General features: G+C 37.5%; 2 protein-coding genes, 1 long non-coding RNA gene and 1 pseudogene across 4 annotated transcripts in view; 2 read left to right on the top strand and 2 right to left on the bottom strand.

The window, feature by feature from the left end:
• Window positions 1-16,555, bottom strand: part of LOC309504606 — a 384,924-nt gene that overhangs the window by 13,470 nt on the left and 354,899 nt on the right. The gene's annotated exons all lie outside the window — the stretch shown is intronic.
• The window catches only part of LOC309504579 (ankyrin repeat domain-containing protein SOWAHA-like), an 81,801-nt gene that overhangs the window by 41,397 nt on the left and 23,849 nt on the right, over window positions 1-16,555 (top strand). The window lies entirely within an intron of this gene.
• Window positions 31-7,351, bottom strand: LOC309505285 (F-box/LRR-repeat protein 21-like; annotated as a pseudogene). Its single transcript, XR_014211812.1, has 5 exons — window positions 7,348-7,351; window positions 4,473-4,692; window positions 3,557-3,679; window positions 1,294-1,465; window positions 31-313 (listed from the first exon to the last, which is right to left on the bottom strand). The product of XR_014211812.1 is annotated as an F-box/LRR-repeat protein 21-like (transcript).
• The window catches only part of LOC309504558 (copper-transporting ATPase 1-like), a 29,105-nt gene continuing 20,050 nt past the window's right edge, over window positions 7,501-16,555 (top strand). The window contains exons 1-5 of the mRNA XM_082177708.1: window positions 7,501-8,626; window positions 9,630-9,756; window positions 11,856-12,345; window positions 14,139-14,822; window positions 16,218-16,442. Coding sequence (XP_082033834.1) covers window positions 9,637-9,756; window positions 11,856-12,345; window positions 14,139-14,822; window positions 16,218-16,442 — 1,519 coding nt within the window. The 5' untranslated portion in view covers window positions 7,501-8,626; window positions 9,630-9,636. The remainder of the gene's footprint in view (window positions 8,627-9,629; window positions 9,757-11,855; window positions 12,346-14,138; window positions 14,823-16,217; window positions 16,443-16,555) is intronic.

Below are 16,555 nucleotides of genomic sequence, written 5' to 3'. Positions count from 1 at the left end.
TGGACAGCTAGCTCAAGCGGCCGCCACACATCTTCACAAACTCCATGAATCACTTGCCCAGGCCGATGGCCATCGGATCGGCGATACGGATCAGCTCTTCGTCCCAGCGTGGCTTACTGACCACCCGACCACAGATGCGTGACGGGTGAGTCCTCACGAAAGAAGGGCTGAAACTCCTCCTCGTCCAGCAAGAAGTACATGACGATATTGCCCTGGGACGAGTGGCGGATGAGGGCCTCCCAGCTGCTCTTCTTGATGGTGTGGAACAGGGTTTGGCCCAGGTTCTCGTTCACCACGTCGATGCAGGTATACAGTTAGGGTGTGCTCACACTTGGCATGTTTGGTTCGATTAAAACGGACCCTGGTGCAATCGCTCTGTTAGTGCGGTTCATTTGGATTAGTGTGAACGCTGCCATCCAAACCCTGGTGTGCAGCAAACAAGCGGACCAAGATCACTGAAAAGATGGGATGAAATATGAACGCAACACGGACCAAAGACATGCAAACGAACCAAAAACTGAACATGATGTCACATCCCTAAAAAGGACAAAATGCTCAAGCATGCCAGTTTTTTCTAGTCATAGTGGAGATGTTGCCCATTACAGTTCAGTTCAGGCATCAGAAACACGTCTCCTCACAGAAGATCTTCGTTTATGTGAGTGATGGAGGGATTCCTGCCGCTGTTGCGACTCCTTTACACATCTTATAGCTCTTCACGAGTTCTCAGCTGGTCAAAATATGATCATATGTAGGCTACGCACATACAGCGAGCACATTTATCCCAGCACACAGCATTGTTTTGGATGTTCCGTCTCGATACGTCATAAAAACCGAGGTTGTGAACGAAATTCCTATGCCTGTGGGTTCGGGTATCTTTAGAATTTCCCTAACTTACAAAATTCCTTATTTTCATTCAAACAACGTTCAGTCTTACAATGATATCATAGGCTATATATGTCTAAAATAATTTTACTGTTGCTAAAATTAATAGGCTTATTTGGGATTTTACAAGCTATGGTGGAATAATTTATAGAATAATTTGGATGATAATAATATAATAAAAACAGATATTCAAGTGTGAGTTTAAAGTGTGTGACTTGTCAATGACATGATTTTAGCTTAGCTTTAGCTTGTATGTAGGCCTACTGTAAGTGAATTAGATTAATAAGAGCAATGGGTATTAAAAAAGAAAACGGGTCCATTTAGATTTCTTGTGGACTTGAAACCAAGTTCATATTCAGTCTAAATCCTAACCTATTAGTTTTGCCATGACTCAGATAGTGACGCACTGACCTGCATGAGATACATGAGGACAGCTACTCATCTTCAGCAGCTTGAGCGTGTCACTGTTGTTGGCGACCAGTACCTTCAGGGAAGGGTCATCAACCGGTGTGTCATCCATTTTTATAGAGGACAGAGACTTGGAATTCAAAAACACCACCGTCAGTGCTGAGACAAAGTGTGACTGAGAACAGACCAGACAAGACAGGCAAAGTCAGTGCCTCTGGCTTCTCATACCCTTTACATGAAGCATTATTTCATTATTTCATGAGGTCACCCCGCTATGGTGCTATTTGTTTTGTAGGCATGCTGGTTAATTTTCAAACATAAAATGAAGTATAAACATAAAACTACAAACTTATATTCTTTAAATTGAATACATAAACATGCTGTTTGTTAACACAAATTAATCAAGTTTTTAAAGCATTACATTCCTTCAAAATGAATAACTACAACAATACAGCACAGTGAAAATCATGTTTCATGTATTGTTGATTTTGTTATTTTTCTAGTTATCTAACATCAAATCCTCAGTAAGGTTAGAGCTTTTAAAGGGATAGTTCACTCAAAAATGAATATTCTGACATCATTTATTCACCCTCAAGTTTTTCCCAACCTGCATGGGTTTCTTTCTTCTGTTGAACACAAAAGAAGATATTTTGAAGAATTTTGGTAACCAAACAGTTTCTAGTCCCCACTGACTTCCATAGTATTTTTTATTTTCCATACTATGGTAGTCAATGGGGTCCATCAACTGTTTGGTTACCCATATCCTCAAAATATCTTCTTTTGTGTTCAACAGAGGAAAGAAACCCATGCAGGTTTAAAACAACTTGAGGCCTTGTTCAAACATCATTTTGTGTTTAAAGATATTTCAAGCTAATTTTGGTTAGTTGAAGTGGTAATTAACTAATAGGTTCATCCTTTTCCACCAGTTTGACTCAATTAGGCCAATAGATGTAGCCTCTTTCTGGAATTTAATCCACTGGTGTAACTGTTGGACAGTGTTACTAATATTTGCTTTGTTTTATAGAGTGCTTTAGTGCCCATCCGCTTTTTCAGTGCCATTTGTTCTGGAAGTATTTGTTCCATTAATTTTTTCCATAGGGAATAATTTTTTTGTATTCTTAAAAGTGTTTAAGCCATGAACCAATTCAGCCGGCTACGAGGTGAATCACAACATTACAAACTTTGATTTGAAGCAAAAAGTATTTGAAATTCGGACAAAAGGGCAGAAGACTGTGAACGGCTTTAGTGAGGGAAAGAACTACAATCCCATGAATCACTGCAAATGACAATCCATTAAAAATGTAAAAGGATGAATAAATATTAAACAATTAATTTAGTTTTTTTTTTTTATAATTTGTAGAAACAATACATATAAAGTGTATTGCAAAATCTGCATATATATATACATACACACACAAAATACACACAAATATTTAAGTTTTGAAAGCAAAAAGCGAGACTCAACAACTTGAATAAATCATTCGCAGTGCTTCATGAACTGAGCGTTTCCTTCAGAGCTCTTTTGGCACTGTTTGCTCGCCGCAACTATCTGATTGGTGGAGTGTTCTGTACAGCATCATGGGTAATGCAGTTTTCGCACCACAAATTCAGATGTTAAACACAATTATTTAAAAAATAAGTTGAAAAAAAGCAAACAGATGGCTTTAACAGAAGCATGTAACATTGATTTACAACCTCTGAGTTTACATTAGGTCTGTTTTTGTACAGTAGATTATTTCCTCATCAGAAAGTTTTGAGAAGAACCTCATCCCTTATATGGCCCTGACCTCAACAGAGCACACTAGACAGAGTGAAATGACGCTTGAAGGATAATTCAGCATCCAGGTGAGGGCACTGACTCATCCAGATCTTTCTGGATGTTGTATAATATGACGACAGTAAATAGAAATAAGGACACAAACAACAGAGCCATCTGGAAGCCATCACACTGATCTGTGATGAATCTTCTCCATCAAGATGGTATTGAGTGCTGTACAGTTAAATAAAGAAGCACAGCTTTCTTTGTTTTTAAATCTTTTGTGACTAAGCAAGCCACAACGAGCTTCAACTTGTCACTTTCAATACTAGTTATACAGCGGTGTTTCAAACTGTCAGGATTTTGTGGAGGGTGAAATTACATGGTACAGAAGTTTGACAGCTGAGACATTCTAGTAGTTTTGAACAAGCGACAAGTTTTAAAACAGATGTTGGACGTCATATTCAGCTGGTATGTCGCACGGAAAGGGTGAGCAAGTTTCTGTTGTACCTGAGACACATCCATGAAGCTTGGCCATACTGTGGAAATCAGACCCGGTGTCTAAACAGTGCAGTTCACCAGCTGTGAGAGAATGTCTCAGGCTGCTTCTGCAGATTCTGTGCAGCTGTCAACCTGGAAACATGTTTTTTTATCTTTTATATTTTTAAATTCTTTTGGTATTTTTAAAATGACCATTTTTTTCTTTTTCTTAATTATTTTCTTAAAACTACACTACTGCATATGCATACCATTTTGTTTTGTTTTTTAGACATCAAGATCAGATGGATCTTTACAATCATTTACTTTTCAACACTGTACTGTGCATTACACAAACACACTATACATTGAGGTTTTAAAACAGTCGTATGTGATCATATGTAAGTACATTACCATTCAAATGTTTGGGGTCAGTAATAAAAAAGAAAAGAAAAAATAAATTAATACTTTTATTCGCCAAGATGAACACATTAAACAGATCAAAGTGACAGTAGTGTGAATTTTCTATTTATCAACGAACAATTTATTACAGTTTCCACAAAAAAATTAAGCAGCTATTTTCAACATTGATAATAATCAGAAATGTTTCTTGAGCAGCAGATCATCATATTAGAATGATTTCTGAAGGATCATGTGACACTAAAGACTGGAGTAATGACGCTGAAAATTCAGCTTGGCATCAATAAATGACATTTTAAAATATATTAAAAGAGTTCTTTTAAATTGTAATAATATTTCACAATAATACTGTTTTTTACTGTATTTTTGATCAAATAAATGCAGCCTTGGTGAACATGAGAGACTTCTTTCAAAAACAAAGAAATCTTACGACCCAAAACTTTTGATCGCTAGTAGGCCTACTGTATACAGTATGTAGCTAATTTCCATGAATGATGTGACAGTATCACCCTTTCTAAAACTGACCTACCTTGAAGCTCACATACTGCAGGTGCTGAGCATGTCTTCTGATGATCTTCTGGATGAGAGGTGCGTGGATCTCAGGTGAGACGTATCTGGCTGGTTCAGCTCAAATTCAAATCTCCTCCAAAGATCTGGGATGTGAAAGACGTCGTTCCACCGGCGAAAAGCCCTGTCTACCAGAGACAGGTAGTGGAATACGTGCAGGACCACGTGGTGACCATGTGGACCTCACATTTCTTCAGTGGGTTTCTGCTGTGAGGTGGAAGACCCTGTTTGGATGTACTGTAAAACTTGAGAAATTAGAAAATGCCAGGCAGTCTACTTGAGGAACGACCACTCCCTGAGAAGACAAAGGACCTTTCTGGAAATTAACATTTGAACTCTCTCTTGTGAAATTAGCACCACCATTCGAGACGCAAGTCTCACCTATGCAATCCTAATCTACATCCCCCCCCCCCCCTATCTACATCTCCCCTATGGTTTACTCATACAGTATTACGCATGTTTGGTATCATTTGAAATGTCTCAGTGCGACTGGTACAAAGGTCTCATTCCCAAATAAGTAAAACAAAAGGTAATAAGGTATGTAAGAGTTTAGAGATAAATCGCACACACCGAGGAGGGTGTGTCTTCCAGGCAAATGGCATCCTGCTCTCAAAGGTGTAAACTCAATGCAAATTCCCATTGTTAGTAAATCTTTACATTTGAAAAGAGGTTTCTGCCTTGGTCTGTGTATTTATGGAGACGCTGAAGAAGGCTCAGGGCGATTTGTAATGAGATCTGCCCATAATTATTATTATGTATTTCTTGAGTCAGGTACATCTTTTTCTCTTTATTCCAGAGCATTTGATGTTTTGTATTGATTATCTTTGAACTGATTATGTAATTGGCATGGTACATAATAAATGACATAATGAATTGTAAACATTTGATTTTATTCTAAATGACTCTGACATTATTTTCAGTAAAGAGTTAAAAAGAATAGTTAAACTTTCGCTCACATTTAATTATGCACAGATATCATTAAAACCTTTTCATTTATGGAGTCAGATGAAATAACGAGGTAAGGCATATGAAAAAATGTATTTCATTTAAACAATTTACGACTAAACGATCCTGTTTAGTGGAATTTACTGTAATTTACGGAGCCACTAAAGGGATATGGGGGTGGAAAGAATTTAAGTTCTCTCGCAAAACCTGTTGTGAGCTCGGACAAACACTTCCTGTTTAATTTCCCGCAAAAGTAAAAGTATTGTGAGGTATGCAAAGTTTTGCAAGAGAACGCAAATATTTTGAAATATATATTTTTTTTATGTCCCTTTAGGTGTTCCGTAGTAACTAAACAGGATTTTGAAAAATATACTCACTAATAAAAATATTACATTAACTATGTGAATTCAAAAGATCAGATGATCTTTCTTCCACTGCAACACAAGAACATGATTTTGCAGCTCAAGCTGATATAAAATTCTAAGAAATTCCCAGATTTTAGACTAGTTATTTTTTTCAAATTGATATGATGACAATATAATTTGTAATGAAACTTTTGCCTTACAGTATTTAATCAGAAAATAATGCAACAGTAGGCATTTTCACTATAGGGTCAGACGTTTTGATTGCACACAGTGTATTATATTATATATACTGTACAAAGCCTACTATGGGCATACTAAAACTAAACAACCAATACATTACAATACAGTTAATATATATGGGTCACAAATCAATGTTTTCTGAGCGATGATTTCTCTCTATATATCCTACCTTGTAAATGGCTACAGCCCACGCCTTATATAGACACATAAATACAGACCCCACATCTCAGCAACATACTGATATGTTCAAACCAACGAGGAAACCATATCGCTCTAGTCGTCTACGAATAAGAGCCTACTTGTTCCAAGCTTCCTTATCAGGCATACCATCCCAAAACACATTATTTACTATGCTGTGAAGTTTTACTTGCAATTTGCATCATCTGTGACTGTGTGTATGATTCTCTATTGCTCCCACAGCTCTCTGAACTGGGAGACCGCTGGCACGTGAGCGCGAGAGAACAGGATGGATCAGACTCGCGCGCGACAACTCCACTGCACCAGAGCGCGCGCATCCTATTATGCCATTTAACCCAATGGGTAACCCAACTATGGGGTGGTACAGCACTTTCCCAACTCTTGGATATTTTAACCAGCCAGTTGGGTTTAAAGTAACCCAACATCTGAGTTTATTATTTATTTTTATTTATGGCATTATTTTAATAAATTAAATACACTTTGTTTTCAAATACAGATTGTGTATTTGTATAAAACAATACATAATGTTTAAAAAAGTCTAGCATTTACAGCCTAAATATATATAATTGTGTACATACATTCAAAATACACAAGTGTAAATACAACACATAATACATTTAAAATCTACGCAAATGTGTACGAACAGTACACATTCAAAACCTATATTTAAAACCTATACAAAAATGTACAAAGTAGACACGTATAAAATGTATACATGCACACAAAAATTCAAAATGAACACTACATTTAAAACTACACAAAAGTGTAAATTACTAATATTAAATTCAAAACCTATAGAAATATGAACAGAATACACAAATTCATAACATTAAATCCTTGAATAAATAAACATAACTTTATTAAAAAGTCATCAATGTTCACTGTGCATTGATGTGTTGTTGTAAACATACCTTAAGTAATAAAACTACACATATGTTGACTATGGCCCTAATGATGATAATCAAAGGTCTTAAGGCAGGAATGTGTTGGAAGATATTTTGAAGAATCTTTGTAACCAAACAGTTGTGGGGCACCATTGACTTCCATAGTATTTTTAATGGTATAGTCAATGGGCCCCATAATGGTTACCCATATCCTCAAAATATCTTATTTTGTGTTTAGCAGAAGAAATAAACTCATACAGGTTTGGAACATCATGAGGGTGAGTAAATGATGACAGAATTCATTTTTGGGTGAACTATCCCTTTATAAGACACATTACACCTTTATGATAGAACTTTGTATTGTTGTATGAGATTATTGAACAGAAACAGAGGACAAGCAACCCTTATTGATTCAGGGTTCAAGGTTTCTTACTACTGTTTATGGGACAGTACAGTGGATATCCTGCTAATTAGCCATAATTTTCAATATAAAGGCCTACAAAAACGCACCGCATGTACTAAAGCATTGTGACTGTAAAACAAATCCACAATATGCAAAAAGATTAGAGATGTTAAACACATGCAAAGCATACAGTATGTGGCATTAAACATCACTTGTGTCTTCACAGAAAATAAATGTAGCCTGCCCTGTCATTATGAAATTGAACTAAACAGTGAATTTTTTTTTTTACAGAAAGTAAGACTGTTTACTTCTTGGTCGAACTAGTTCTAAATACACAGTCTCAACATAGTTTATGCAACTGGCACCTGGTGTCCGAACACGCAAAGCGAATTGCTCACGTGACTGGGCAGTCAGTCGTCGATCACGTGACTCTGTGAAACCAATACACGCAAACGGGGGGCTTCACTTGAGATAGTGTTGCGTGCCTCGAAGCTTTGGTGTCAAACGTAACATCACTAGGCTTTGTTACACACCTTGGAAAGCGGCCCGCGACAGCAAAATCCAGCCCAAAGTCGTGTAGTGTGACTGAGTGTGAGCTTGCCTTAACGTGGACGTGAACCTACCACAGAGTTCTCATGCGTGCTGCTGACCGTAGCTCCAAGACTACGCACTACTGAGGCACTTGAACCTGCCACGACGTCTTGAACGTCTGCGCAGTTTGCAGCGGCTGTTGATGTCCTCGAACACACACTGGGAAAGATTTGCGTTTGTGGTCCGCGCGCCCGGATGATGATAGCCCAATATTCCGCATGGATTTAACAATATCCAGCAGGACACGCTCTCCTGCTGTGTTTAGTCACTCATCACACGTTAGTGTTGTGTTTTGTTCGATGTGGGCATGTTCTGAGGACGTGAGGTGCTCAAGGCTGCCAGAGATTAGGGAAAGTATATGTTAGCCAGCTAACGTTAACTGCTGTCAGTGTGAAAGTGACAGTAAAACTTCCCGATCAAGTTAGTGCAACGTCCTGTGAGGATTAAACCTGCTGTTCCAGTGACTCTGGATCATCACTTCGCATGAAAGGTAAAGAAATCAAGCTGTGTTGTGCTCTTCACGTATGCTGTTTATGTTAGCTTCGGGACAGAGAGCTCAAACGAGGGACATGTTGACTAATGTAACGTTAGTTAACTAAGGTTAAACAAATTAAACCTTATTGTGTTTCAGTAAATTATAGTAAATGAGTAGCCTAGATCATCTAATGTCATCAAGTGAGATAAAATATCCACTGAGTTTATTTGGAGTTTTGTTTATGATTTAGAAGTCTTGTTTTAAAATATAGAAACTCATGCTTCTGAAATAAGAATTGTGTAATATTGATTTATTCTGTTGTACGTTGCCTTAGTCACGTTCACACATTATATCTCCTGGAACTTCTGGAAGTGAGGCTTTAACTCGAATTTAGCCTAATTTAAATGTGTGTCAGTAACATTCAGAGGGTGTCTAGTGTGTTAATTGTTCTTTATTAAGAAAGCCAAGTCTGTTTAATGAGACTGTTATTAAAGTCTTGTTAACGAGTTGTCATGTTTAAGACTAGCAAAAAGTACGTAGAAGTTTGGTCATGCATCTTGGTACCTTGGAAATATCTTGCTTTATATTTTCGGTAGGGCTGTTAAATCGATCAATCGCATCTAACATAAAAGTTTGTGTTTATATGATATGTGTGTGTAAATATAATACTGTGTACACACACACAGACATTCACACACACTTATACACATATATATATATATATATATATATATATATATATAAACAAACTTTTGATTTGATAGCCCTAATATTCATGTAATTGTTTTTCATAGTTTGCTTTTGCATTCCAAACATCCAGCAAAACTGGCCAGAATCACTGAGTTTGGTCGTATTTGCTTCACTGTTTGTTGTCTAAAGTGTTTGCAAGCGTGGGAATGGCTGATGTTTGCTCTTGTGGGTCAGAAAGCTGCTTGTGTGTCCTCTGTCCAGTGATTGACACTTGCATGTTATTTTTGCCTACACATTTGTACATACCCTGTTTTCTCTTATGTTCCAGAGGAGGAATGGCGTCGAGCACTAAACTGTGTCGTGTGACTCTGGGGGTCGAGGGCATGACCTGCGGCTCCTGTGTTCAGTCCATCGAGGGCCGGATTGGGGGTCTGCCAGGCGTCATTCATATACAGGTGAGAGTGACTTTAATGCCACCATGTCAAACAAACACAATAATTGAGTGAGTGTGAATGTGATTACCTCTGTTATTATCTTTATATCATTTTTTTTTTATGAATTATGAATTGTTGCAATTGCTTGGTCGATTAACAAAAGAGTTAACTCTTCCTTGTGTGAGTTTCAAAATATACCAACAGTCTATAAGCATTTTCTTTTAGTGAATTAACATTAAGTAAAATATGTCTTGTAATGTCAAATTGTATTATGTGTGTGTGTGTTTGATAAAAAATATAGTAAAAACTATAATATTGTGAAATATTATTACATTATATTTTTATGATTTAAAATGACTGATTACAAAAAATAGTAGGCCTAAATGTTTTCAACATTGATAATAATAAGAAATGTTTCTTGCGTATCAGATCATCATATTAGAATGATTTCTGAAGGATCATGTGACACTGAAGACTGGAGGAATGATGCTAAATATACTGTTTTGATCACAGCAATAAATTACATTTTACAATATATTAAAATGAAAATGAGTAGTAATTTGTTATAATACTTTACTCTGTTTTGTCTTCTATCAATATAATGGTTGTCAGCCACCCTGACAACTTTTAATAAACAATTTTTATAGATCACTATTATCATATCCAACTTCATTGATTGTATATCTCTGAGCTCATTACAAGTCTAGCCATACAGTATGATCAGTTCGATGATGATTATGTACCTTTCCAGCTTATGGGCTATTGATAATGATAATCAATGTAAATGTCATTCTTTATCCCTAAACAAACACATATAAATCTAGCTAAGCCACTGATTAAATTTCCAGGTGTCCTTTTTCCATGAATCATTGTATGAGAGGGCCTCTCTGGGTGGCTGACAGAGCAATCTGACCGCAATATATGGTGGTAATAATATTTACCAGAGCCTTCCCTCCAGCAACTGTCATGTAATTGAAGAAAGCCACTCGTATGTTGAACTTAGAGACACAGCCTAATTGTTGTAATTCGTCCTGCCCTTTCCCTTAAAACACAGTTACCCTGCAGACATGGGTCAAACAAGCAGATAATCTAATCCTTTGTTTGTCTAAGATGACATTTTAACCTTTGAAAAGCAAACTGGTGGTATTAGTATTGACCAGTACTGTCAAATGCCAAATACTATAAATGTCTTTGTTACACACAGAAGCAAACAATATGGGCTCTGTCTAAGCAAGCGGTCAGTATATACTGAGCACAAAAAAAGCAACTAGGAGTAGATTTGTGCTTATTGTGCGAAACAAACTTCCTGTTGTCTCTTCATGAGGATTTCAGGGTTTAAGGGTCATGTGATGATATGAGTGAATCACCAGTGTGAGCTGCCTGAGGAATCACATTGGCTTTATCGTCATGCGATGATCGAGCCACTTCAGCAAAGCACATGCTTAAAGCAATTAAACAATACCTATTTTTCACTAAATATGGGTTAAGTCTACATATAACAGAAGCTCATACTCAGAAATGTATCATAAGAAGTTTGTTAGAAAAATTTACTGGCGTTCCATACAATTCTTTTTTTAATTGTTTTTGAAAGAAGTCTCTTATGTTCAACCCAGGCTTCATTTATTTGATCAGTAAAACAGTCATTTTTTAATGATGGTCTAAATTTATAGCCTAATGAAAATGCATAACCTAATGAAAGTCTGGAGTGTCAGGCTGCTCTGACATGAACATGATGAACCTGTGTAGGGGGAGACTGCTCTACATTGAACATGTCCAAATCTCAGCTTCCTAGTTTGCTGGAAAGGTTCTCGAGAAAGTTATTTATATTAATTGTCGGCCTCTATGGGTGCTGTTGAGTGATTCACATAGTAGCTATCTGAGCAATCATACATATCAACCATTTCAGTACAGCTGGAATCTGTATTAAACAATCAGCATCCAGGACCGCAACTATTTGCTGGGAAATGAAGTGTTGTGCAACCAAAGGCACGTGTGCCATTTATAGTTACTGGAACAATGGTGTTCTACGAGTAACTGTATGGCTTTTATTGGGCAATTTGACTAAGCTAACTGTAATTGAGGACAGATTAGCACATTATGATCTCTTTTTTGTACCACAGGTGTCTCTGGAGCTGAGCAACGCAACTGTGACATATGACCACACTCGCCATAGTCCAGAATCCTTAGCAGAGGCCATTGAAGATATGGGCTTTGAGTCCAACCTGGCAAACGCTACGTCAACACCAGTTCAAACAGAAACCAAAGTATTCCGCAAAGCAGGCTGTAGCACAGACTCTATCCAACAGGCACGGAGCGCACTGGCCCAGACGAAAGGGGTGCTTGAGACACAAGAGAGTGCTGATAACCAAAGCCTGGCTGTCACGTTTGTCCCGTCTCTGGTCAGCGTGGAGCAGCTCGGGGAAGTGATGCGCTTCCTGGCTCCTGATGCTGTTTGCGGCCCAGCGCTCAGTCCACAGGAAGGGCCGACTTCTCGCAGCTCCAGCGGGGTAGAGGCGGTGAAAATGCGTATTGAAGGAATGGTTTGTCTGTCCTGCACTACAACCATCGAGGGCAAGATAGGGAAGTTAAAAGGGGTTGAGAAGATTAAAGGTACCTTTGACATTTTACCTTTGCTTGAGTAAAACAATCTCCACTGAACTTTAACATTTACTGGTGAATCGTGTCATGCATTAAGTATAGGCTACATGGTAAAATGAAGTTTAATCTCATTGACCTTGTGCTGTCAGTAACTGCTGATAAGAAATCAGATCTTACACAATCTATACATTTAGGTTGACATAATGAAGATGATCTCCACTTTCTCATATCTTGCATAAGTTTTTTTTCCACTGAAAATATTTTATCCCTACATAAATGATAGTACTTTGGACAAATGTTTAAATTATGCTAGACAGTGACAGTGTACAGTGCTCTAGAAGTTTATACTACATTAGATGGGTCGCCCCCTGTTTTTCATAGTTTTACATTGTTACGTTCTCCAATTTATGGTGGGTCAGCCATGTTGAGATCACGTGACCAGCTGAGTAGAACTTTATAATCCTTTAACTCTACTATTAGACAATTTCAAAATAAATATGCCATAGATAAGTGACAAGTATGATTGCTATTGGACATTTTTTATGTCACCAGTAACCGAAAAGTTACTTTGTCATGCTACATTAATGTTGTCATGATACTGGAATTTCTAACTTTGATAATACCTTGAAAATATCGATATTCAAAGGCTTTTTTGATACCACAGGGAAAAATTGCCACAACATTAAAGGCATAATTTTTTTTACCAATTTCTAATTTCATTTACTTTTGACCATAGACAAAGTATTGTTATTAACTTAAACTCTGCAGTTTGAGATTCCCCATGCCCGACAGCTCTAAGAGATATTATATAATAATAATAATAATAAAATATTATTATTATTATTATTTCCAAGGCATGCACTGTAAAATAAAATAATAAATAATAATAAAATAATATGTTGGTGTATACTCTGGAAAATTAAAACCTTTTCAAATATTCAGAGTCAATAAGTTTTGGAAAACCTGTTTTTATCAGCCCCATGTTGTATCCATTCCACACCAGTAGGTGTCAGTATAAATTCAAAGACCATTGTTATGTCAGTCAGCAATACATAAACAAAAATTATTTAAAAGCGCAGTAAGCGATTTCTGAGAATCATTGCTGAACACTGTTGATATTTGAAATTAACCCAAGCAAACACACCCCTCACTTCATTGCTCCTCCCTCAAAATGCACAAACACGCAATGCAAGAGTGGATGTTCTTTTATCGTAGCTGAAGCAAAGCAAATTAAAGCTCAGCAAAAAATAAAGAGAAGATGACAAATGAACAACAAGGAAGATCAACAAATTTACATACAGTACACAAGTATCCAAGCAAGAGTTTGCTGTTAGTCTCCAGCAGCACACACTCAAAACCATGTTACTCACGTATGGAGCAGAAACAAAGCAACATCTGTGTCCATTTTCAGGCCTTCCTGCTTATGTCTCTCCAGCTCTGGAAATATTTTCTAATATTAACGTGGATCCTAAAGCTCTTCCTGATCATAGCCCTTCTTTTTCCAGTGATATTCCTCTGAGTTTTTCTCTTTTGTAATGTCTCTCAGCCATCTCTCTTTCTACAGTCTTTCATCAAATCTCCCTCTTGCTCACTCTCTCTCCTCCCCCATCATGAGTGTATACGCCCCCTACTGCTGATTGTAGCCATGTTTGGTGTGGTGCTGCTCAGTCCGATCCACTTTCAACAGTGTATTTCAGAAATTTCTTACTGCACCTTTAAGATGAGTGTAAACATATTCTTATTATTAACTCTTGAAGTAACATTTCCTGAGTATTGATTTTGGTTTTGTCCATGCTTTTTTTCAGTCTCTCTAGATTCCCAGGAAGCCACTGTACTTTACCTGCCTTATGTCACCACGGTGGATGAGATTGTGAAACAGATCGAGGTGGCTGGTTTCAAAGCCATTGTTAAAGCCAAACCTCGTCAGTTAAAACTTTCGGCTAGTGAAGTAGAGCGTTTGCTCAGCTCTCCCAAAAAGACTGCCTCCTCTCCTGAGGAGAAGGTTTCTGAACCGTCCACGGACTCCACGATCACTACACTGATTCAGGTTACAGGAATGCACTGCAAGTCTTGTGTGGTAAATATTCAGGACAATATATCCAAGCTGCCTGGAGTGAGTTCCGTTGTTGTGTCCTTGGAGAACAGACAAGCTTCAATTCAGCACAACCCAAAACAAGTTTCAGAAGTGGAGCTACAGAAATCCATTGAGGCCCTTCCTCCAGGGAATTTTAAAGCTATTATCCCAACTTCCCCAGAGCCAAGCTTCCTCCAGCCTCTGGTATCAGTAGCGGAGATCCACATTGAGGGCATGACCTGTGGCTCCTGTGTTCAGTCCATCGAGGGCATGATCTCCCAGAAGAAAGGAGTGAGATCAGCCCAAGTGTCACTAGCCAATCATCAGGGAACTTTTGAGTATGACCCTTTAGTGACTTCCCCTGAAGAGCTGAGGGAATCCATAGAGGACATGGGCTTTGATGCTTTTCTGCCTGGTAAGTATTCTATATGCCTTCACTACAGACAGTTATAGACTGGTTAACAGTTTTATATTGTCCCATTTATGGTGCTTTTTTGTCTTAAATACCTCTGATGCAGCACTTCATATAACAAATTTGAATTGTAAGATTGGAGATTAACTTGGTGAATCTGAGGCATCAAACCCAGTTGGTTTTGAACCAGGTGTATTTTGAATGCAACTTCCAAATAAGTGTCTGTCTGGTAATTAAGTAGTATGAATATTGTAGGTAAAAAAGGGTTAGTTCACCCAAAAATGTAAATTCTGTCAAACCCATGTGATTTTTCATCATTGAAACACAAACAAAGATATTTTTTATGTAGTCCGTCAGATTTCTTTCCTTCCTTTGAAATGTATTCCACTAAAACATTGATTCTTCAGTGAGTTTATAAGGACATGATAAAGAAATCCATAATCACTTCATATGTTGAACAGATTTAATTTAGGCTTATATTCACATAGGCTATATACAAATTGATCAACGCACATACTATACATAGAGCTCATCAAATATGGTAAACACTGAAGCTCAAACATGCTTGCTTGATGCGTGAGAACCAATGAGGTTCGCTTTTGTGTGTCAGGCAAGTACATTTGCGATTACGTTTACCATATTTGAGCCATGACTGCCACTGGTGCCCCCTCAAAAAAAGAAAAAAAAGTACAGAACATCTGGTGAATTCATGTCCTGGTCATATTTCACCACACAGAACAAAATGACACACAGACAGTAAAGTCTAGTTTAGGGATTTCAAGATTTTCTGGCATTGTGACTTTTGTCATTACAGTGAAGCACATTTCCTTCCCATTTCCCAATACTGTCATGTGTCTGGAATGTTTTATTTTGGGGGTTTGAGGGAGAAGTTACAGAAATGCAAGTCATCATGATGAAATCAAATCTGCATAAATTTAAGTCAGTACAGTAAATACTACAATGATGTGTAAATATACATATTAGTGTTTCAGTAATAAGAATTGGTAAGAATGCCATAATAGTTCTTCTAGGTGAACTTTATTTATTTATTTATTTATTTTATTATGTGGTGGTGAAATATAAGCCATATATGTTCTTGACAGGTTTTTTGATTCACCCAAGAACAATATTTGAACGTTTGTGTTGTTCTGTTAGCATTTGACTGTACTTTGCAAAGCTGTATAGTTTGCCTCTGCCCTAACTGTATATGATCACTGAGGGAGTTCTTTAAATTTAAGAAGGCAGGACAATATCACACACGCACAGCATCTATAACCAACTAAACTGTTGTCTGATTACTTTTCTGCTATTGGTATTTTGTATTTCTAGATGCATGTTCTAAATTGCCATTTCCACTGAAACCATGTCACTTCTAACTTTGTTCTGCCATTTTTACAGAGACAAATTCATTGGTGCCTTCAGTGGTTAAAAGCCCATCGCCACCAGCGCCGTCTGTCCGCAGCTTATCATTATCTCCAGTCTGGTCAGCTATGAAAGAGATTGAAGCAGAGAGTGATGCTGAACCTTCAACAAACACTATTTCCAAATGTTTTATCCAGATTGGAGGAATGACCTGTGCCTCCTGCGTGGCCAACATTGAGAGGAACCTCAAGAATGAGCATGGTAATCCCTGATTTTTCCAAATCAAAATAATGCTAGATATATTTACACACAGTGATGGTGTCTAAAATTGATCAAACAGAACCCGTATCTCTGTTACAAAAAAAAAAAAGGAG

The sequence above is a fragment of the Leuciscus leuciscus genome, assembly GCF_965113295.1.
Source record: "Leuciscus leuciscus genome assembly, chromosome: 8".
NCBI classification, from domain to species: Eukaryota; Metazoa; Chordata; class Actinopteri; order Cypriniformes; family Leuciscidae; genus Leuciscus; species Leuciscus leuciscus.
The sequence above is the reverse complement of the archived record's forward strand: the minus strand, read 5'-3'. Positions and strand labels throughout refer to the sequence as shown.